The following is a 24968-nucleotide window of genomic DNA, read 5'->3' as shown; positions in this document are numbered from 1 at the left end:
AGCTCCCGCTGTACTCCAACTACAGTTCTTTCAAAGATGGTGCCAGTGTCGTCAGAGTCCTCAGCTGTGTAGGAGCTGGCAGGTCTTGCAATTGGGGTGGTGGGTGGTTCTTCTGTGATGGCTGCTTGTTCTGTGCTCCTCCTTGTGACTGAAGGTGGGGTCTGGAGGGCTTCAGGGACCTTTTGGATGGTCTCCTGGGGAATGTTTATGGGCTCGTCATCCATGTCATCAGGGAAATCTGGGACAGGCATATCGGCAGGAGATCCACGTTCCTCTGCAATGAAACAGGGTACAATTAGTGTGTCTGTGTTGTGACAATTTTTACGTAACATGCCAGCCTTTTGATGAATTTACTTTGTGATCTTGTTTGGTATTGGTATCTGCTGTCCTTCATATGGGCATTGTTATAGGCCTATGGCCCACCTGTGTGTCACATGTATGATATAGAGTTATCAGACTTGTCTGCCTAATCGCCTCTAGGTGTTGCTTTGTACCAAATAGGGAATAGCCATCTTTTTGTCCTACTCGACCCTCCGTGTATATCTATTCTTATGGTGAGACCTTTCACTGGCTGTGGGTGTTCTGATTGCCCTGGCAGCAAACTTGCCTCTCAGGACCTGCCCCAATCCCTGATTGTTCACATTGACTTAATTGTAATTGACATGTGGCATATCCTATGCATGGCAATGTTATGATGTGATATGGATGTAGACATTGTTAATGTGTCCTGCTGATGTTGGGTAATGTGTGTTTAATTGGATTGCCCTGTTTATCGTATCAATGTCCTATTTGGTCCTCTGACTGTGCAGGTGTATTTCAGTGACCAGTTGCATGTGTCCCCTCCTCAATGCTGTTGTCTGAGCAGTATGACATTTGTGATGTTGCCTTGTTAGCCAGGCACGTGAAGGACCCTGACATATGCAGCATGTGTGTGTCCTTAGTGCTGTGTCGCTCCTATTGCTGTTTACTTTGGCTGATGTATGTGACAACTATGGGCATTGACATATGAGTGTACTGGGGCCTTTTTTCTTGTTTCAGGAGATTGTTGCAGATGTCATCCTCACCCCCTAATTTAGGTATGTATGTTCCATGGGGAGGTTACTGCCATTGGCTACTATAGCTGCACAGAGATCAGAGGTGTTAGTGTCAACTGTTGTTGCAATTACATTGCAGTTGTTGTTTTGGCTAGTGGATTGCTGATAGGGCCCTAGTTAATGTAGGAGATATTTTGGCAGACGAGTGCCAGGATGTAAGTTTGACGTAGTGGCCTTCCCTCCTGTCGAGGCTTTCCCTTAGCTCCATTGTTGTCATGACAGGATGCCCCCATGGGACTGTTGTTGGTGTTGTGTTATGTTGTGCCCCAGCTTCTGTATGTGCAGGGCATGCCCCCCTGCCGTGCCCCTTTACCCATGCCACTCCATGTATATGCTGACTTACATGCAAAGTGTAGTAGGTATTTCCCCCCCTGCTTACTGTCAACATTATTGCATTATAATTCCCCATGCGACTTACCCTGCATGTGCGTTGTCTCGTGGTAGTCTGCACTGTCCTGTCCTTGAATCCCTGTGACGATCTCCTCAGGGATGACGGCTGCGACCATCTCCTCCATGTGGTCCAGGGCCTCCTGGTGTGCTGGACTCCCCCCTCCAGTCTGCAGTGCTGCCTTCCTGTTCCTGGACATATTTTCCTTTGTCCTACGTTTGCAGTCATGCCTGCGTTTCTTACACTCGGTGACTGTCCTGCGTACTTCAGCCACACTGTTGATCTTGTCAACAATTTGTTGCCATATGGCCTCTCTCCTACTGATTGGCAACTTAGAGGTGATGAACAGTTGGTGCTGGTGTTCCGTCACCTCTTTAACCAGGATTTCCTGCTCCTCTGCACTGAAGCGACACTTTCTTTTTTTTCTATATATGTCCTGTTTCCTGTTTGGATCATCCTGGCTGGTTCCTGGTCTGCTGTCATCTTCCTGGGGTCTGTAGTGGCATCTGGGATCCATTTTGGCTCTCCTCTGCTGAAAGGGCAGTGTTTGCAGGTATTTTTGACGCTATTGCGTAAAAAAAAAACGGCGCTTTCCGGGTTGCGCTGTCGTAAATCGACCCACAGTCATTTACGTCGCGTTAACGTCGTTTTCCTTTACGATTTGACGCCGCGATGTACGTAAAAAAAAATGACTCCCACCTGTTGATTGCGCCGCCGTTCGCCAAAGTATAAATTTGACGCCCGCGCGGTGCATCGAAATGGCGTTAGCCGGCGGAAAATTTTTTGACGCAAAACTGCGGCGGCGCAGCTTTGCGTCAAAAAGTATAAATATGGCCCTTTATTTATGGGTTGGAGAGACGCAGGTCCAATTGTTCTCACTACCAGGCAAGGTCAGCACAGCAGAGCAGGAGCCCAGCAAAGTAGCAGTCCAGCAGAGTGGCAGTCCTTGAGGTAGCACAGCAATCCTTCTTCCTGGCAGAGTATCTACAGGTCCTCAAGTGTACTTGGTTGGTGATGTCTGAGGTCCAGTACTTATAACCTAGTTGTGCCTTTGAAATGGTGAGGGGACTTCAAAGAGAAGCCTTTGTGGTGCGCGGAGTACCTGCCCTTCCTTCTCTGGCTCCAGACTCATTACAGGGGGGTGAACAACCCTTTGTGTGGGGATAGGGCATAGTCCATTTAGAAGTGAGTTTGAGCTCCTCCCTCCCATCCCGCCCACGATGGCCCATCAGTCCATCCTTTATGTGTGGCTGTCTAGAGGGAATGCACAAAGCTCAGCTGTCACCCAACTCAGAAGTGTATTCAGAGACATGCAGGAGGCACAAAATGGTTAAAGTAAGAAATGACAGCTTTCTAAAAGTGGCATTTTCAGAACTACAATTTAAAATCCAACTTCACCAATAAGTGACCCCAGACACACCAACTTGGGGGGGCCAATCTCTTCCAGATTGCAAATTACACTTTTAAATGTAATAAGGTAATCTGAACGTTATCCTATAGGAGAGATAGGCTCAAAATGAGCCCACAGCTGCCCTCCCATGCCCCCAGGGACCCCCCCTGCCACCCTTGCCCACCCCAGGAGGACACCCAAGGATGGAGGGACCCATCCCAGGGACATTCAGGTAAGTTCAGGTAAGTATAATTTTTTTTTTTTTGTATAATTTTTTTTGGCATAGGGGGGCCTGATTTGTGCCCCCCTACATGCCACAATGCCCAATGACCATGCCCAGGGGACATAAGTCCCCTGGGCATGGCCATTGGGCAAGGGGGCATGACTCCTGTCTTTGCTAAGACAGGAGTCATGTAAATGGCGTCTGGGCGTCGTAAAAAATGGCGCAAATCGGGTGGAGGCGACTTTTTAGCGTCAACCTGACTTGCACCATTTTTAAGACGCCCTAACGCCATTTTTCCCTACGCCGGCGCTGCCTGGTGTAAGTGGTTTTTTTCCACGCACACCAGGCAGCGCCGGTCTGCTTGCGCCGGCTAACGCCATTCAATAAATACGGCGCCCGCATGGCGCTTCAGAATGGCGTTAGCCGGCGCAAACTTTTTTTACGCTAAACTGCGTTAGCGCAGTTTAGCGTCAAAAAGTATAAATACGGGCCTAAATATGCCAATTGTGTCTAAGCCAATGTTACCATGCTTTAAGCAGAGAGCGCATGCATGTTCCCACTGGTTAGCAGTAGTAAGGTGCCCAGAGTCCTAAAGCCAGCAAAAACGAGGTCAGCAAAACAGGAGGTCTGAAGATATTTAGGAGACAATGGGCCATATTTACAAGAAACTGGTGCATTAGTGCTGATAAACCAGTTTTTTTGAGTCGCCCCTGCCCCACCCAACGACACCAATTGTGCACCATATTTACAATACAGCACAAAATGGCACACGTTAGGCCAATAGCGTCAACATTTATGACGCTATTGTGTGTCTTTGCTGCACTAGTATCAAAAATGTTGACGCTAATGTAGCAAAGTGCAAGGAGGCCCACTGAATACAATGGGTGTGTCATTGTAATGCCTGCTTTGAGCCGGCATTAAAAATGATGCCAAAAATAGCACAGTGAAATCTTGAGGAATGCCCCTATTGCATACATTATGCCTGAAGCAGGCATAATGTGGCGCAAGGGGTCGCAAAGTGGCGCAATGCATGCACTGCGCCACTTTGTAAATAAGGAGTGGCGAAAAATAGCTCCATGAGCCACATTAGCATAAAAAAAATGATGCTAGAGTGGCGCAAGGAGACACCAGGGCCTTATAAATCTGGCCCAATATTTGTGTCGTACTTAGTCATGATATTCTGATAACCCTGAGTGGACTACACCCTACAACCCTCCTAAGAGCCCCTTTGGTCTTCCAGATTTTGTATAATGGAAGCCTGTAATTAACTAACCAGGGACTGCAACATTTGCAACCTCTTCTTGGGTCTAATAGATGCCTTTAGGAGATTAAGATTAAAGTCTGTGCATTCCACGTTTACTCCTTCTTTCATTTGTTCATGAGCAAACAAATTAGCATCTAGATCAGTTAATCATGGACATGGACTTTCAATGTTTACAAATACGTGTTTTATGATCATGCTTTGCAGACACAATTATGTTACAATCATTCTGTGTCCATCTCTGAAGGGTCAGGACCAGATTTACAATTAAATTGTGTTGGATTTGTGTTCATTTTTTTCAGAAGACCCAATGCAAAATCAAGGTTGGTATTCATAAATCAACACAAATTGCGATTTGAGTTGGTTTGTAACCAAACTAATGTAAGGCACCCCAATGAGCTGCCTTGCCTTACTTTGAGTGAAGGGGCTCATTCGATGGGTGGTGCATGGGTGTTCCCCGCGCATCTAACCATGGATTTGACACAAATCCATATCTACAATGAAATGTTGGCATGGATTAGCAACAACATCCTGTCCCTCCCTGATATTTTTATTTTACCTGATATATTCGGGCTGCAGTACACAACCATTAAAAATGATGCAAAAACATCCTTTCTGCACCTGCTCTTCTTTTTTGGGAGCGGGGACAAATCAAGAAAAAAGAATGAATAAAGATGGCCATGGTTCTCCATTAAAGGCTTTCAAGTGAGAACACCTGAAATTGGGCTATGAAGTAACTGACTGTATGTTTTGCACGTTATTGAATTGATTGTCAAATCAGGTGCCTCTATGCAGCGCTTTAAATGAAAACTTGGATAGCTGAGGCAAGATCATTTCTAACTGTAAAGCAAGCTAAAATGTCCTGAGTGGGAGCAGGGATGGACAGAGGCTATTTTTCTATAAATATGATCACAGATGAGGATTACCTGTTGTATCTACCATTTCCAGGATCCATATGTGCATCTGCAGTTACAGAGAATGATGTAAGTAGGCTCAGAGCGGCCTGATACCATGGCTCATTGTCCACTTTTTCCACTGCCCTTCCAGTACTTTAAAACCTGCACAGTCTTGGAAGTTAAAATGGTCCATGATGGCATGGGAGGCGCCAGTCTTTCTGACTGGCAGCGGATTCAACACAGAGGAATACATTCTGATTGGTGAATAAAGGTGGTAAACAATTTGGCTGAAACTAGGTTGTTTCAACCAACCTGCTTAGTGGACTTTTGAAAATTCAGAGTTGGTGTTTAGGTGAGCTGATGCAGCCCAGCAAAATTTTGAGTCCCCAAAGGGCACAGAGAGGCAGGGAGCGCTTTAGATTGGGGTATATTTATCAAAAGTAAGACAGCAATGTTCACTAACTGCTTGCGAAAACAAATGATTATTATCTAAAATTAATTTTGTGACTAGAGAAGGCGCGATTTTGTTTGCGGTAGGTGGCCTCTCTCAAGACATGATGAGACTTAATTTTATACATTATAATTGCACTCATGCCACGAAATTCAGACAGCAACAGAGTATACAAAAGAGGTCATTATACAACTCTCACCTGTTTTCACAGTGGAAACGAGCTAAAATATCTTTAGCTTTTGTTCGACTGTTCAGCTGGATTGCCATGGAAACCTTTGAGTGTAGTGGGGCATACACTCTTATCACCCCTTCAGGTACATCTGTCTGCTGGCATAAGAGAAAAATAGGAAAAACAATCAGTAATTTTGCTAAGAAGTAAAAATAACTTCAATTTGAATGCTGTTTTACGGTAGATGAATCGAATGAGAGCGCCTGCTTGGAGACGACAAATCCCAAAACGTCCCCTTCTGAGCACAATAGAGAACCGCCAGAAGACCGTACCGCGGTCAAAAGACCGCGGCGGTCATTCTGGGTTTCCCACTGGGCTGGCGGGCGACCGCCGAAAGTCCACCCGCCAGCCCAGCGGGAAACACCCTTCCCACGAGGATGCCGGCTCAGAATTGAGCCGGCGGAGTGGGAAGGTGCGACGGGTGCAGTTGCACCCGTCGCGAATTTCAGTGTCTGCTAGGCAGACACTGAAATTCTTTTTGGAGCCCTCTTACGGGGGCCCCTGCAGTGCCCATGCCATTGGCATGGGCACTGCAGGGCCCCCAGGGGCCCCGTGGCACCCCCTACCGCCATCCTGTTCCCGGCGGGAGAACCGCCAGGAACAGGATGGCGGTAGGGGGTGTCAGAATCCCCATGGCGGCGGAGCGCGCTCAGCCGCCATGGAGGATTCTCAAGGGCAGCGGAAAGTCAGCGGTACACCGCCGACTTTCCGTTTCTGGCCGCGGCTGAACCGCCGCGGTCAGAATGCCCAGCGGTGCACCGCCAGCCTGTTGGCGGTGCTACCGCGGTCGTTCGCCCTAGCGGTTTTTACCGCCAGGGTTAGAATGACCCCCTATATCACGTCCCGTACCCCAGCAAATGCTAACATTCGGCTTGTAATTTAATGACTCATGTTTTTTTAAATTGTGAGGCTGGATTTAAAAGGGCCTTCCACCTCAGATGTATGAGAAATGCAGTGGTTCTCAAGATGATGACATTAAACTTCAAAATCCAAGCCCGCACAATATATGGCAAATGGTGAAACAGGTGATGTCGTATGAATTGGCTGCAAAAAGAAATGTTTATTTTCAGATTTTTTCTATAGCACCTCACAGGGACAAATTAATTGTAGTGCTGGAACCAAGAAAACCACTGATGATAAAACGTATCAATGCACAGGAAATATAAAAACCTAATAATGGGACATTAGCAACAAGTAGCACCGTGAATGTAAAAGCATATGCATGGAATAATCAAAACGTAGTTCAGAAAATGTAACATTTATATTTTTTATAGAAAGTCGTTTGGCAGGGAATTTCACCCTTAATAGTTATGAATGTAAATGAATATTCAATAGTTCCAGAAAGAAAAAAAAATCTCTGAATCCTAAACCTCAAAATATCACCACTTGAATTGCTACCAGCACCGCCTAAAGTATTTAGCCATAGTTCTAGATATGCTGGGGATTTCAAGACAAACCACTCTATAGTGGAAGGCAATGTGGCCTGCAAAGCTCAGATGTGATACAAACTTGCCATCCCTGGTAGTAGCCCGATGTAACAATTTAGCACAGTCTTGAGAAGGGTAGGATAGGCCTTAGGGAGGCGAGTCAGCTCCGTTTACCTGAGTCAAGCTAGGAAAGAACCATCTTCTGTGGCAAACCTCACTCAGGAGAAACTGCATAACAAATTTGATTCTACTAAGGTCTTCAAACAAAAGTTTAATTAAAATCCTGGATTATAGATAAAACACACTGAATTCACCTAGGTGGCCTCCAAAGGGGATCCCCGACTCATCCCCTCCATCCATGTTTAAAATGGTACATTACAAATGTCAGGGATAAGGAGAAACTCAGTTTTTGCAGGATTCATTTTTATCAAGTGCTAGGTGATCCAACACTCAGTAACATCAAGGCATTGATTAACATGCTAGATACACCCAAAAGTTGAATGCATGGAGGATTGTAAATATTCTAACTACTGGCAATCGCTCCCGGTAGCATTCCAACCCATTGTTTTTCACTCATTGTACCACTCCAGACAAAGGCCCACTTTATGCAAATTAACACTGACCCTGCTTCTCATGGGAACAGTCCATCCTGAACTGCCAGGCAAAGCCCATCCAGTTTTGACCTTATTAGGCCTCGTCAGTGACATATAACTTGCATCCAGTGGCATAGCAAGCAAGGGAACAGCCTCTGGGCATACCCACAACCACTTAAGGAGTTACATCAAACATGCAAAAGTTGATGAGGAGAAATCCTTGCAAATAGTATAACTACTGGCAATGGCTTCAACCAATCCTTTTTATGCTTGAAGCCATAGACACACAGATGTAAATACAATTACCATGAGCATATTGATAAACAGGGATGTTGTGAAGAATTTAGGACAATCAAATACATTTCGCACTGCTAAATGTTTCTTAAACAGGCTATTTCAAGAAGGTCTGATTATCTCAAAAAGCAGTTGGAGGCCCACAAGCGATTTTGACAATAGGAATATCATGTGCATGTTCTAAAGAGGGCTCCTGTTGTACGGCGATTTTGGCTTCTGCTTTTCTTTCTATTGTTTGGGAGAAGAAAGCAGGTTAAATGTAATGTTTGGTAGTATAATATGCAAGTGAGTATTTAGGGTCACAAGATCATTTAACAATACTGATGATTGTTAGTTTACAATATGGGGCAGGGATGGAGGTCCTCATACTGTTCAATATGATCTGCTAATGGTTACTTTTTTTGGCTGATTCTAAGACTTTCTCCTGGCTGCTGTACTGGGTTAATTTGTTCTCTAGCAGAGCACAAAGCCTTTCAGTATTGGTAATGCATCCACATATACTCCTAATCACAGAGGAGGGTTGCTATGGCCCCTCAAACAGGTTACAGCGGGACAGATAGTTAGAGGTGGCTAAATTATAGTGCAGAGGTGCTGGTCATTTTACTTGTAGACACTGAAGAGTTGCCTTGTCACAATGGATCTGATTACTTGGAAGTAGCTGTCTCTGGGAATCCATCGTACCAGGCCTTAAGACACGTGATAAAGCAATTAACTCGCTGGTATCAGTTTGGCTGCTCGGCCAACCCTGTCCAAAAATCTTCCCACTTATTGCTTGGTCCCACTTGGGATTGCTGGCCTATGACTTTCCTTTATATGGCAGATTGACCACTGGCTGTCACTCCCCACTGAATGTGGAAAGCCTGGGTAGAAGCCTGTAAATGTGCCCCTGCTCTTTTTGGTTGGGGCATAGATTACAAAGGTGTATGAATGATCTTGGCTTCAAGTCAGTAATCTATATTTCTGATGTCTTCTGGAACTCATGTCCAATACCGTTTATCTGCCTTGTTTGCATTGTTTATATCTGAAGATATGCAGCATCACCTGAGGGCAGTGGAGGACATAGTGTCTGCATCACAAGAGGGTGGAATGCATGCTAGAGACATTCAAAGACTGCTGATAAACCTGCAATTCTCCACAACATGCCTCTAGTACACTAACGCTACAGACAATAGTGGGTGTTGGGGCTGTGACTCACAGATGTGCAGCAGTGCTGCCCAGAGAAGCTTATCCCTCTTATAACTTTATAGTTAAATATCCTGTGGGCAATCAAAAAGAAATTAAGGTGTTCCACATTCACCTTAGGAAGTTGGGGTGAATTGTATTGGGTGTGGTTGGTCTTCAGAACAACAATGTCATATCTTTTTGTTTAAGAGTTATTATAGAGATGAGTTGGATCATAAACAAGTGTGTTCCATTGTCCCCAGTAGGTCAGGCACTCCAACTGAAGTCTCCAGCCACATGGATGCCTCCACCATCGACAAATCTTGACTAAGACCAATGATTTGTGTGATACAGCTCCTCAAATGTATTACCCCCAGTCCAGTGATGCAAATGATATCCCAGACCTTGTCTCTGTTCAAGATGGCACACTAAGCATTGAGTATTACTTTGAGAAACATTTACTGATTTCTTATTCTACGACAACTAACCCCCATGACTAGCAAATGTGGTCTGAATCCTGTACACTATGTACTCTTGAACAAAAAACCTTGTACAATTTCTTGTTGTCCCCAGTACCAATCCCTTGAAGCATTCTGAGATCGTTTGCTTCTTGTAAAGGGCTACTGAACTCTGAACGTGATCTCTGTAGCACTGCCACTAGACCGCTAAGATCTCCTTTTAGAATCCTGCATTGCAAGGAAAACTAAGGTAAAGTGCAGACATGTCATAGTAGCTCAGATAAACTAAAAGAAGCCATTGACTGAGTTTACACTGATATGAGTGAATATGTTCTCTAAGGACAAGAATATTCAAGTGTTAATAGCTCACACTTATTGCAATCAGTGTATAAAAATAATACTCTATTTACTGTTATTTCCAATGCCCACAGTTAAAACTGCAGAGGCCCTTACAAGGAGGCGATATTGGGGGAGGGTGTTTACTGCATCAGATACATGTGAACTACGCAGGATACAGTATTAAATGGATGCATTAAATACCTCTGATTATGAGTTTCCCTAGTGAAAATGAGGGGCATGTTTTCCCCAATTAATTTCTGAGGGATTAAAAACATACTTAAAACATCTCTAATTCACTTTTATATCATGGACATTGCTAACTTATTTACTGAACTTGGCATGTTTTCACTGCTTTGATTACTAAAAAGGCAAATTTGAAGAGCCTGTGGATAGGAGGCAGGAAGCTGCGGCAAAAGCTATTCATTCTTAACTTGGGGATTATAGCTTGCAGGAAGAAAGTATTCATGCATTAGGAAATGTATTACTTCTGCTTAAGAGCAACAGGCAGGAACTATTGATGTAATTAAATCAGTAATCAATGGCAAGGTTCCAATTCAAGTCACATTGAAGGGCAACTTCTGAAGATTCTTATTTATACAATGAATATAACTCAGATATGCAATGGTCTACCAAGTCAAAATCACAATTATTTTAATAGATTCAAGAAGTGTGTCCATAAATGTTGGGAATGCTGACTCAATGTTCAGAGTTTTATGGTCAAGTAATCTAATTGGTTGAAATTTGAAACATATTTCTGTCTTCACCCTCTCTGAAGGCAGAGGGGATTTCTTTCAACAAAAATAAGTGATGTAAGGCGTTACTATTTGCTTACTTTACTTAGTTCACCTCTGAACAGTCTTTTGCATTTTAGAAGCCTGAGGAAATGACTTCAATGATCTGCTCAATGGCTATGCAAACTTAACTATCCGTGATAGTGTGCTGTGACTCTACACATTGCTTACCACATGTGTTCATGGTTGGCCTGAAAGAGCTCCATGGAGGTTGTGAGAGTGTGAATTTTCTAATATGTTTTGTAATGATTTTCATATTAAAAATGTGTAATGAACTAATGTGTACAACGAGAAAATTCTGCATTGTTTGTTTTTCTGTTCTTGGCTAAGCAAAATTATATTCAAATGCTGTGGTTATTTTCCATGATTCAAAGCTTTCATAATAAATGTTTTCGAAGCCTCTAGTGGGTTGCAGCGTTATGTCTTACAAGGTTGTGTATTAACCAAGCATTGCATAAGTTGAAATGTCCATTTGTTTGGAAATGTTACTAATATCTGGTATTTCCTGGAGGATGGAAGTAAAAGAAACTGTAAAAGTTTCTTCCTGAGAACAAGGTACTCGAGAGGCGATGAGACAATGGAGTTACAGATGAGACGGAAGAAGAAAAGATACATAAAAAAAAATGTTATAATTAAAGTAGATTTGTTAAGTTTAGGTCATCAATTTAGTTGGCGGAAATGAAAGCACCCCATAGACTGACCAAACAGGAGTTAATTAGAATTTAGTTTAACAACCTGGGTAGAATGATTAGTGGGGCTTTTTCTTCTACAGTGATTCTTGGAGAGCAGACGAGATTCGAGACTAGCTGTCGTTAGGCCCAAATCTTCTGATGATATAACTGATGGTGTCCTCAAGCTGAAGCTGATCATTTGCTGTTACTACCTTTGTGGTAATGTATGTTATTAAATGTAAATTGTGTCTCTCTTGCTTTCCAGGTAGCAGTTGCAACTAATTATTTTATTGCTGCACATTAATAGTTTTAATAACATAATTAAGTAAGGAGTTTTTCTAAATTTGTGTTACTCATTCTTTTTACATGGAGTCAAACATGTCAATGCTAATTTCTGGTTAGTTAGGGAATTAACCTTGATATGCTCATGGTTTGGTTTGAGATCATTTGATGCTGAACTAATGTATACTCTGCCATTATTACCAGTTTTTGTATTATTATTAAGTGTGATTCTTTTGGAGATAATTTGTTTGATTGTATTAATCAAACTGAGATATATACATCATTTTAACCAACTGCTATTGATCGTATATGCTTATCATCTGTGTTTGAGAGTTATTTTTGTGACATTAGCATAGTTAATATAGGGAAATAAATCTATGACTTTTTACTAAACTGGTGTAGTAATTGACTGAGGTTTTATGATAGTGAATATTGTTGTTATTGATGGTCCTCACACATCCCATTGGTGACATCCCCTCAAACCTATGTTGCTTCGATCCATCGTCCTCTAGCGCTAAATCCACTATTCGCTAAATCCACTATTCAGTATTGATAGCAGCTAGGATTTTGTGGCGAGTTAGCAGTTTTTGGTAGCAGATTACGGTTACGTCATTGTTTTGATGATGTCATAATGGGTCTGTGAGGTTCGGGTGTGTCAAAGTGGTTTGTTTGTTCTTTCTTTTTTTTCCAAATTGTTAAACGGATTTAACATGATGAGTGGCTAGTTGCCTTAAGTGACTTTCCCCGGTTCTTGGAGACTCCCTAGGTTGATGGGTATGTTTTTGGCAGTGTTTGACTGTATTTGAAAGAGGGGAATAAAGTGTTTGTGCTTGCACAGCTTTAGCTAATTTGCAGATGATTGTGTCAAATATCAGTTTAGAGGAGTAAAGATACTCAAACTAGTGATTAGATAGAGAAGGTGCACTCCTATAGGTATGAGAGTAGGGAAGTGGCATTCTTCATTTGAGTGTGGTGCTTGGTGCAGAAAAATTATCCACGTGATTGTTGATGACAGACCTAGAGAGAGAGAGGTCTGGGACTCCGTAGTATAAGGACAAGGGTAGAGAAACACTTGGTATGTGTTGTAATTTGTTCATTTAGTAGACCGATCTGTTGAGATTGGTGAATCGAGTTTGTAAGAAATTGGTGTGAATGAGATATACTGAAGACTTGGTGAGTACTAAGTGCACTAGACAATAGTCCAAGGAACAGTGGAGTAGTAAAGTCTGCTGGTCAAAGTTTACTCACGATTGTGGGAACTGTGAAAAAGAAGTAGGCAAAAGCTGAAGGTATCTTTGGAAGGTTCTGAAGCGTTTCTGTTACCCTACCTGTAGTAAATGAGCAAATTTGTTTCCTTATTTTTAAGATAGCTCACAAATTAATATTGCGTTGTTTTGTGTGTGGTCTGTGAAAGGTTAGTACGATAGACTTTGTCAGTGTCTCAGCGAAGGTGATGAGGGGAGTGAATGTGTTGAGTGAGATGTAGTAGTGATGCACTGGGATTGGTTGATCGACAGAAAGGAGTCACGCACGGATTCGCCAATCAGTCCAATAATAGAGTAACACGATTGGAAGGCAGGGGGGGCGAAGAGAATTGTGGGATTGCAGTCACTCTACAAGATTGATTATTCTTTCTTTAACTTTGTTTACTGCTTGTTGTGTTGTTTTTTAAGGTTGAGTTTGAAATAAAAAAAATTGGGGGGGTACCGAGTTTGAATAAATTGAGTCAAAATGAAGTTTTTCAAAGCTTTGAAATGAGCGTTGAGGGGTGATGAATACATTCTAGTACTGGAAGGAGAGAGTTGTCGGTCTGAAAATACTCCAGCATATATTGTATTTGTTAGGGAATTAATCTTGATATACTCATTGTTTGGTTTGAGATAATTTGATGCTGAACTGATGTATACTCTGCCATTATTACCAGTTTTTGTATTATCAATAAGTGTGATTCTTTTGGAGATAATTTGTTTAATTGTATTAATCAAACAGAGATATATACGTCGTTTTAACCAACCGCTATTGATCTTATATGCTTATCATCTGTGTTTGAGAGTTATTTTCGTGACATTAGCATTGTTAATATAGGGAAATAAATATATGACTTTTTACCAAACTGGTGTAGTTATTGACTGAGGTTTTATGAAATTGAATGTTGTTGTTATTGATGGTCCTCACACATCCCATTGGTGACATCCCCTCAAACCTATGCCGCTTCGATCCATCGTCCTCTAGTGCTAAAACCACTATTAGCTAAATCCACTATTCAGTATTGATAATTGCTAGGATTTTGTTGCGCGTTAGCAAGGTTTTAAACGCATTTCAAACTACACAGCTTGTGAATGCTTCCAAATGATTCTTTCCACTGCAGTCTTCCTTCATTGTGAGGCACACCATCATGCAAGTCATTACTATGATTTTGATTGATAATCTCAGCAGTACCTCTCTTCTCCTTTCTGGTCTTTCCCTTTCCATGGTCTTTCTTCTCAATAGCTTCCTCACGCTTTTGTCAAATGTTAGCTGCTTTTTGGTATTAGTCGCTGCTGCCTCATTCATTTTTCTTACTTGAGAAATCAAAAAGGAAGGGACCTTGAACAGACAAGAAAAATAATCAATTAAATCACATCTGACAAAGATGAATTTAAGAGAATGGTCTTCAAGATCATAGATGCAATTTCAAATGCTTTGAAATACTTCTAAATTGTATTTGTTTTCAAGTCTTGCATTATAAAGAAGGATTAGTCAGGACAATGATAAAGTTCACACACATCTTAAATATTCAGACAGTACTGAAAATCACTAGAGATTTAAAAAAGAGCAACATCAGAACCAGCACACCAAAAATTAAAGACACTTTCACATATTCAGTTACAATATTTAATTGCCTAGTCAGGAGTTCCAGTATCACCATGTATGCTAAATCACTTTAAATGAGCGTATCAATTATGTTCTCATAAAATCTGAGAAAAGATGGATGTTTCAAGCATTACAATAGCAACCGATTTTCTACATTTTGTGGCTTGACAAATCAGAGTACGTTTTCACTGCCACATATTTCGACTGCCTAACATGTTAAGGCTCATATCAAGAGACCTTCTTATGAAGGTCTGCCACGCCTTATTTGGCAATCCTTCAAAGTGCTAAAATGAAGGTGGATCTGCCAAATGGTTGTGGATATGCCCCAGTAGTTGAGGTAGCTTGGTCTACAATATATTTTAAACATAAGAGAACTGTGGTGGGTTTATTTTCTGGTACAGTGATCTTACTGGCTCCTTGAAGTTGATGTGGAGTTCAAAGAATAAAAGTGCCAAGAGCTTGTTGGTCTACTATAAATAAAATCCTTAATATCTAACACATCCAAATTATTTGTAAAAGTGAGCCATGGAATCTTTGCACAAACTAAGAGGTAAAGGTTGGAAATTCCATGCAGAGTAATGTAAATACTTGAAGGCAATATGTTCTATTTGACAGCTACACACATGTCAACGGGACTGTGCTTATGGCGACTTTCTCTAGTGCATGCACTTATGCACATGTAGGAGCATATTTATGAGCTCTTGTACCATGGTTGCGTCCCTTTTTGGGATGTAATGTGTATGCAAACCTTGAACTCATATCTGTAAGGCCACACAAAGCCCCGTTGTGTGGCTCTGAATGGCCTCATAGATATGTAGTAAGGCATGGAAATGCAAATCATTACGTTGCCTTACTCTGTACAAGAGAGGCATTCCATGGGCTTTGCCGTGTGAATTTGCCAAGCAACACCTATGGATTTTGATGTACCCCCAGATTTACAAGAGCTTGTGAACCTGGAGGTGTTCTAAAATCGTATGCATCCCCAGGGGAGACGTAATGAGGAGAAATATCTTTATTTCTCCTCTCTTTTTCCTCTTTCTATGTGTGCTGCATTGTATAGCACACATAGAAAGAAGAAAAAGCCTCCCAGGATTGTTTTTGTGTCTTAATTTGTCCCTTCCTCCACAAAAACAATCCTACATGCAATACAGACACCCTTGCACAACTGTGCAAGGGTGCCTACATTGGCTCTAGGCAGTCCATTGTGTGACAGCGCAGGGGGGAAGGACAGGAATGCGCCATATGCCATAGATATGGCGCATTCCTGTCCTTTCACTTTGATGCAGGGCAGCGCAGCTAGGTGACTTGCTGTGCTGCCCTGCACCAAATCTCCATAAATATGCCCGTAGTGTCCACATGGAATTCGAGGACGGGAGAGTATTGTAAAACTGAAGGGCCTGATTCACGAAGGTAACTTACACTTTTGAGTAAGTTTACTCCTTTTTAGTATTCACAAACTCTGAAAGTTACTACTAAAAAACTTTAGTAAGTCCTGCCCTATACATAGTCAACCACTTATACTGTAACTTCCTGCCATAGAAAATACCACTATTTGTGGTAGGGACCTAGAATAAAACCCCATAGGGAATAATGATAAATTAAATGAAATTAAGTTATTTAAACATTATAAAAATAAAATATAAAGTAAGGCAAAAAATGTTTTTCAATAGCTTATAATAATACTACATATTCATTGTGTAATTATAAAATATTGTAATAACCTATTTAGAATGTAAACAGATGTAACAATACATTTTATTAAAATAAGTACATTAATTTAAATAAATTCAGTTTCATTACATATTCGCTGTTTTGGGGTTATTTGGGTAAAGGATCTTTTCAACTGCTCAAAATCCTTTTCTAACCGCATATAGCAGACAGATACTAGCAACTAAGTTAATATAATAAGCGTAAGAGAGATCAGCTGAAGATAATTATTGAAAATAACACAGATGTATCTTCCTTTTTAGGTAAAGCGTGCAAGCGCTTTGGCCTGTTGTAATCTATCTGTGGGCTTTTAACCACGCCCACCGCACACCCATCACTTTCACTCATTCGTGGGGTTGCCTTTCAAAAATCCCTTGTTAGCATTGGTAAATGCTACATGCTTGTCCCTCCTTGGAGCGTTTTTTATGGCCTTTGACACTGACCCTGTTACATGGATGATTGCACATTTGGCAATACGTTTGACTGGGAGTGAATTTTTTTCCGTTTGTGTCTCTCCTTCACGCTTATGCTCATGGCTGTCGTGGTGCTTTGAATCGGCTCGCTTATGTCAACTGTTTTACTTTTCATTTCAATTTATGTGGCAAGAAAAGTCTAGCTAGGAATTTACAATGCTAAGCAAACGCAAGACCCATTGCAGTGCAAATGCTTGTTATGTTCTGGCTTGGCATGGACCAGGGAAAGTGGCCATTTGGTTGGTGGTGTTTCGTTCCTGTGCTACCCACACCAAGGCATCCTTTTTAAGCAACTGAGGCAAAGTAATCTCTCCAAGCATACAATGAGAGATTTGATGCAGTCATTTGTCATCTTGTTCTGGTCTGGTTTCTGGCTTTTTACTTGCCTGAATTAATCTGTGAGTCATCTGTGTGGATCTGAGATGCCAAGTGGTGGCTGATGGATCAGGCCAGTGTCGCACATATATGTTGAAGACTAGTGGTGAAGGAGAGGTTCCAGACATATTCAAAAGTAAGTAAATATAGATTTCTAAAATTGACATGCCCGTATGATTGAGCATCTGTTCACATAAGGTTTATAGAGTTCCGAAAAGGTAAGGAAGGATCTTCTAAAAAATCAACTTTGGAGAAAAACTCAAGTGAATATAAGCTCAATATTTATGGCCCTTCCTTATTTTACTGGACATTATGCTTCGTAGACGTGCCTTATAAACCAATTAGTATACTGTTCCTCACTGTTCAATTATATATTTCTGAGCTTCTGATATACAGATAATATTATAAGTAAAAAATGCAATGTCCTTTTTAATTTTGGGAATTTTGAGTTAACCTTGTTACATGAAATTCCTGAAATTTCACCATTATGCCAGTCCTGTAATTACATGGCAATTTGCTGTAAAATATAGTATAAGTGAGTGGAAGCAACATCTACAAACAGAACGCGAGCAGTTGTCAGTGGCAACTATGTTTCGCAATCTTTTTTTTACCACACAATGGATTTTCATATAAAAAATTGACACAGTGACGAATTTTGCATTGAAATATGGCCCTCAATGACCGATTTGTGTTTCACGTAATTACACATAATTTCACATAATCTTCCAGGAATTTTGGGCACACACAAAAAAGAAAAAAAGGCACATTTCATGCACCTCTAGTGTGTAAATAAAAAAAAGTAAAATTTAAACTGCTGCTTTAAGTGATGCACTTTCACTGTGGATGAGTGGTGCACCAATAACTTGCGTATGTGAGGTTGGTTATCGCTGTCCATCCCTGTGCCTGTGTGTATGAAGGAAGCTTGCACTGCTTCTGATTGTTATTTCCCTTTTGTGCATATGAGACTGGATTGCACTCCTGCTGCCTTCACTGTATTTGCTCTGTATGTAGGGGCAGGAGGGGTGGTCTTCCCCGATTGCTGCCTAGGTTATATATTCTCTGTGCCTCAACAAGTTAGCATTATTGCTGCCCTCCGGTATATATTGCTGCACTATGTGCATTTGTACTTGTGCTTCGGCATGTGCTTGTGTGTTTGTGTAGCTTGCACTGCCTATAGGAAGAACATGCAACATATCTGCGCACATTTGACATTAGGGGAGTACTAATTATTACACAGCAAGATCATTTTGCTCAAATAGTGGTGCAAATTGTATAACTCGATCCATGTTAGAAAAAAAACTGAGGACATGCTTGATTCTCTTTTGGGAACATTGTTCCCAATTTCCCCCAAAAAAGTTTGAGAATCTTGTCAGGGCCTCTTCATCCTCTTACCTCTGATCCACCCCTCTAATGTGAAAGATGATTCTCCACCCTTTCTAGCACGAGGGTTCTTCACTACTCCTGAGTGAACACACAGTCGGAGGAAAAAAATAATTATCGGGAACAATGCTTGACATACATTGATCCATGTATCTTGCATGGTCCTTGTCACCAGTTAAGACTGCTGACTGCGCTGTATGACTCACCGTCCACAGGATGTCTTGGTACCTTATCAAAAGTCGCACAATGTGGGCGGTTGAGGCGGCTGCCTTCATCTCTTCCTGGTTCGCACTCTTGCCTTTGCACATGAACAGATTCGGTGCAAGGATCATGGACACATTCCACAAGCTCATTTTATTCTTGTCTTCATTGGCAACAACCTTTTTCAAGAATTGAAGCAAGGCCTGTGGGTAAAAAAAACGTCTCAATTATTTGGAACAAAAAATGTATTAAAATGAAAACAGTATTATCTTTATGTGAATATGATGTGACTTCTCATCATAAGCCATCTTTCGATACACAGAAATTAATGAATGAATCACATTTTGATAGACTCATTCAAGAGTTTCAAAATGTGTTTTTTTCTTTTAGAGACAATACCGGTAGCAAGTTGTTAAACATTAATCTTATATTTTGATTCACATTATTTTGGAATGAGCCATGAATGAGTTATTGTAAAAAAACGAATGCGCACTTTACATAAAAAGAGGTAAAAAGAAAGATACTAACTAGTCTATGAGACAACAAAAAGTAAGTTATAATAAAGCGTGTGGCATAAATGATTCCCAAATCAATGACTGATAATCAAACATAATTAAGAAGATACTCGCAATAACATATTTTATATGATATGTACTACATATAAACTGAAAAACAGAAAGTAAGGTGCTGGCCAAATTTACAAGATGTGTATTTGAATTAGACAATTGTAATACACAGAACGTGTAATGCAAGTCATGTTGCTATCTACGTTTCAGTGTTCCAGGACAATGAAATTGCTATAAAGACTAGCCCCTTCAGGCTAAGGGCGCCCACTTAGTTCAGAAGCCATGAGAAGAGGCCGAAGGTAAGTCGTTAAAAACCAAACAATTGTTCTAAAGGAGACTCCAAACTGAACAGCGCTACATGTTGACAAGCTCTAATGTGTGAGTAATCACGTCGACTCCAAGTATAACCTTGCATGGGATTCTTTAGTGTTAAGGTATGAAAAGGTATATCCATACACAATTTTACTACAAAGTCTTTATTGTAAACTCCATCTGCCCTTTACGTTTAGGCCACAGAATGTTTGATAGTCTGCAACAAATTTGCCAACGAACACTTTGAAAAAATACTTTGAAATAATTGTATTGCCTTTGCGTTGCTGACACACTTCCTGTTAAACTGATGTGTAGAAAGCTAGAGCAACAAAGATAGAGTTATGAGGTCAAATGGATTGACGTAGGGCCTGATTACAAGTTTGGAGGACGGGAACACCCATGCACCAAACTCCCGACATGGTGCCACCGTGCAAGCCCCAATAAGACTTTCTCACTGGGCTCACAAGCAGAAACTGAGGTTTCTGCTGTTCAGCCCAACGGGAAATTTACAGCAGCATTGTCGCCGGTCGTAATCGAGCCATCAGTAATGCTGCCTCCCGCAGGGTGCACCAGCACCCATGTAATGTGCTCTGTCTGCACACAGACAGTGCGCATTACAAGTGTGCTGGACAGGGGGAATCCTGCATTGCCCATGTCACGGGTGAAGGAAAATGCCCTCTTTCTTGGGATGATTACCCCCATTTTCTGCCTGCTGTCAGTGTGTTTGACTGTGGTCACTGGGATCCTGCTAACCAGAACCCCAGTGATTATGCTCTATCCTCCAAATTTGGTTGCTTCTAAGCTTTTATCCCCACAATTGGCATACTACTGCCCCCATGTAAGTCCCTAGTATATGGTACCTAGATACCCAGGGCATTGGGGTTCCAGAGAATCCCTATGGGCTACAGCAGTTATTCTGCCACCTATAGGGAGCCCATGCAAAGGGTTTTGCAGGCCTGCCATTGCAGTCTGCGTGAACCGGGTGCAAGCACCCGGTTTCACTACAGGTCACTGCACCAAGTCACTGTAAGTCACCCCTACGGTAGGCTCTTTCAGTCCAGAGGGCAGGGTGCAGGTACCTGTGTGTGAGGGCACCCCTGCACTAGCAGAGATATCCCCATGAACTACAGCTCCATTTTACTGCACTTCGTGAGTGTGGGGACGCCATTTTATATATGCACTGAACATAGGTCACTACATATGTCCAGCTACATAATGGTAACTCCAAACCTGGGCATGTTTGGTATCAAATATGTCAGAATCATACCCCAATACTGTTGCAAGTATTGGAAGTATGATTCCATGCTCTCTGGGGGCTCCTTAGAGGACCCCCAGAATTGCTACCACCAGTCTTACAGGGTTTTCCCAGGCAGCCCAGCTGCTGCCACCCCCTCAGACTGGTTTCTGCCCTCCTGCTTCTTGATCTGATCAAGCCCAGGAAGGCAGAACAAAGGATTTCCTTTGGGAGAGGAAAGTAACACCCTCTACCTTTGGAAATAGATGTGACTGGCTTTGGAGGGGTAGCCTCCTAAAAGCCACTGGGTTTGCTTTGAAGCACACATTTGGTGCCCTCCGTGCATAAACTAGTCCACACCGGTTCAGGGACCCCCAGTCCCTGCTCTGGTATGAAACTGGACAATGGAAAGCGGAGTAACCATTCTCCTGTCCATCACCACCCCAGGGGTGGTGCCCAGAGCTCCTCCAGAGGGCACCTGGGTTCTGCCATCTTGATTCCAAGGGTGGCAGGGAACATCTGAGTGGCCAGGCAGGTGACCTCAGAGGCACCCTCTGATGGGTAGTTACCTGGTTAGGTGACCAAGTCTCATCTTTGGGCCATATAGGGTGTTCGTCTGGGGTGGGTTCTCAGATTCAGCTTGCAAGACTCCAGCAGGACTCCTCTGCACCCTCTGCTTTGACTTCTGGCCTCAGGAACCGCAACTGGACCCTCCAAGAACCTACATGCTGCAGATCGATGAGGAAGACTCTTCTGCAACATTGTATCTGGAACTCCTGCCTGCTTTGCAACATTTCTCCAGCTGTGCACCCTAAGAAGACTGCAACTCTTAAACATGCACAAGAAGAAGAAGGAATCTCCCTTGGGGTGAAGGTATCACTCCCCTGTAACTATAGGTACCTGGCTACATCGACGACCGGCTGTGTCGATCTCCCCTCATCCTGAGTGAGGTGGGTCCTGAATCACAGATAGTGGTCCAGAGAGTCTCCCTTGGTCCTCTCTACCATCTGTCACACTTTAGTGGTGGTAAGTCCTTTCCATTTCTTGCAAGACAGTATACCCATATTCCGCATCCTTTACAGCTGCCAAGGCTTGTTGCTTCACCTCCAAGGGGAACTTCAGGCAACATGTTGCTCCAGCCCTCAGCACTCCCTCCTGCAGCCTCTGCGTGGTCCTCCGGCAACGTGGTAATAACGTCTGTGGTACTGTGTGGGCTGCTTCTGCGACTTCTGTGTCCCTGCCCTGTAGGACACTTGTGGTAGCTACCTGTGCTCCTGTGGGCCTTCTGCAGCAGGGTTGGTCCTTGTGACTCCCCCACCTGGATAGAGTCCTCCTGGACCTTGCTGGTCCCCAGCAGCACCTCTTTTCCACCAAGCACAAGTTTGCCTTTGCCAAGGCTTGTTGGTGGAAATCCTGCACCAACACCCATCTGCAATCCAGCTTCCAGCGTGGGACATCTTTTGCACACATCAGGAACTCTTCTCCAGCTTCTTTGCTGCAGTGCTGACTTGTCTTCCTTCTTCTTCGACCAACTCCAAAAGGTACCTCTGGGTGGGTAGTGTCTCCTACTCCCCCTGGACTCCACAGACACTTCTGGACTTGGTCACTTCTCTCCACAGGTCTCCACCTTCAGTTTTCCACTATTGGTTCCTTGCAGGCTGTTATGGATGTCTTCTTTTTCTTCTTTTCATCCTTTGGGGTGGTTTTGGGGAAATCCAGTGTTTTACTCCTGCATTCCTGGTGCCTGGGGGGTACTACATTACTTATCTGTATGGTTTCCTAGTAGTCCCAGCTCCCCTCCACATGATTTACATGCCTTGGTGGGGGCCCTGTGTTCGCATTCCATTTTCTTAGTATATGGTTTGGGCTCCCCCTAGGGCCCTAGGGCTACTTTTGCATATTGCTATTTTACAATGTTCTCTAACCTTTTATGCCTCTTACTGTTTGTAAAGAAATGGCTCCCTGTTGCGGTTACCCCCCACTTTTTGCCTGATACTGATGCTGACTTGACTGAGAAGTGTGCTGGGACCCTGCTAACCAGGCCCCAGCACCAGTGTTCTTTCACCTAAAATGTACCATTGTTTCCACAATTGGCACAACCCTGGCACCTAGGTAAGTCCCTTGTAACTGGTACCTCTGGTACCAAGGGCCCTGATGCCAGGGAAGGTCTCTAAGGGCTGCAGCATGTCTTATGCCACCCTAGGGACCCCTCACTCAGCACAGACACACTGCTTGCCAGCTTGTGTGTGCTGATGGGAGAAAATGACTAAGTCGACATGGCACTCCCCTCAGGGTGCCATGCCAACCTCCCACTGCCTGTGGCATAGGTAAGTCACCCCTCTAGTAGGCCTTACAGCCCTAAAGCAGGGTGAACTATACACCGGTGAGGGCATATGTGCATGAGCACTATGCCCCTACAGTGTCTAAGCAAAACCTTAGACATTGTAAGTGCAGGGTAGCCATAAGAGTATATGGGCTGGGAGTCTGTCAAAAACGAACTCCACAGCTCCATAATGGCTACACTGAATACTGGGAAGTTTAGTATCAAACTTCTCAGAATAATAAACCCACACTGATGCCAGTGTTGGATTTATTAAAAAATGCACACAGAGGGCATCTTAGAGATACCCCCTGTATTTTACCCAATTGTTCAGTGCAGGACTGACTGGTCTGTGCCAGCCTGCTGCTGAGAGACAAGTGTCTGACCTCATGCGGTGAGAGCCTTTGTGCTCTCTGAGGACAGAAACAAAGCCTGCTCTGGGTGGAGGTGCTTCACACCTCCCCCTGCAGGAACTGTAACACCTAGCAGTGAGCTTCAAAGGCTCAAGCTTCGTGTTACAATGCCCCAGGGCACTCCAGCTAGTGGAGATGCCCGCCCCCTGGATACAGCCCCCACTTTTGGCGGCAAGTCCAGGAGAGATAATGAGAAAAACAAGGAGGAGTCACTGGCCAGTCAGGACAGCCCCTAAGGTGTCCTGAGCTGAGGTGACTCTGACTTTTAGAAATCCTCCATCTTGTAGAAGGAGGATTCCCCCAATAGGGATAGGAATGTGACCCCCTCCCCTTGGGAGGAGGCACAAAGAGGGTGTACCCACCCTCAGGGCTAGTAGCCATTGGCTACTAACCCCCCAGACCTAAACACGCCCTTAAATTTAGTATTTAAGGGCTTCCCTGAACCTAAAGATTTAGATTCCTGCGACAACAAGAAGGACTGCCCAGCTGAAAACCCCTGCAGAGGAAGACCAGAAGACAACAACTGCCTTGGCTCCAGAAACTCACCGGCCTGTCTCCTGCCTTCCAAAGAACTCTGCTCCAGCGACGCCTTCCAAAGGGACCAGCGACCTCTGAATCCTCTGAGGACTGCCCTGCTTCGACGACGACCAGAAACTCCCGAGGACAGCGGACCTGCTCCAAAAAGACTGCAACTTTGTTTCAAGGAGCAGCTTTAAAGACCCCTGCAACTCCCCGCAAGAAGCGTGAGACTTGCAACACTGCACCCGGCGACCCCGACTCGGCTGGTGGAGAACCAACACCTCAGGGAGGACCCCCAGACTACTCTCCGACTGTGAGTACCAAAACCTGTCCCCCCTGAGCCCCCACAGCGCCGCCTGCAGAGGGAATCCCGAGGCTTCCCCTGACCGCGACTCTCTGAAACCTAAGTCCCGACGCCTGGAAAAGACCCTGCACCCGCAGCCCCCAGGACCTGAAGGACCGGACTTTCACTGGAGAAGTGACCCCCAGGAGTCCCTCTCCCTTGCCCAAGTGGAGGTTTCCCCGAGGAAGCCCCCCCTTGCCTGCCTGCAGCGCTGAAGAGATCCGTTGATCTCTCATAGACTAACATTGCAAACCCGACGCTTGTTTCTGCACTGCACCCGGCCGCCCCCGCGCTGCTGAGGGTGAAATTTCTGTGTGGGCTTGT

At 43.4% G+C, this 24968-nt stretch overlaps 1 protein-coding gene across 7 annotated transcripts in view; it reads right to left on the bottom strand.

The window, feature by feature from the left end:
• Positions 1-24968, bottom strand: part of ARHGAP28 (Rho GTPase activating protein 28) — a 1060144-nt gene that overhangs the window by 27086 nt on the left and 1008090 nt on the right. For 5 of the 7 annotated variants that reach the window (XM_069219852.1, XM_069219851.1, XM_069219849.1 and 2 more), the window contains 3 exons: positions 18943-19140; positions 14388-14534; positions 5903-6030 (listed from right to left, as the gene is read on the bottom strand). In XM_069219852.1, coding sequence (XP_069075953.1) covers positions 5903-6030; positions 14388-14534; positions 18943-19140 — 473 coding nt within the window. The remainder of the gene's footprint in view (positions 1-5902; positions 6031-14387; positions 14535-18942; positions 19141-24968) is intronic. The other 2 variants (XM_069219850.1, XM_069219855.1) reach the window with 1 other exon arrangement.

This window comes from Pleurodeles waltl, chromosome 2_2 (genome assembly GCF_031143425.1).
Source record: "Pleurodeles waltl isolate 20211129_DDA chromosome 2_2, aPleWal1.hap1.20221129, whole genome shotgun sequence".
Classification (NCBI taxonomy): Eukaryota; Metazoa; Chordata; class Amphibia; order Caudata; family Salamandridae; genus Pleurodeles; species Pleurodeles waltl.
The sequence above is the reverse complement of the archived record's forward strand: the minus strand, read 5'-3'. Positions and strand labels throughout refer to the sequence as shown.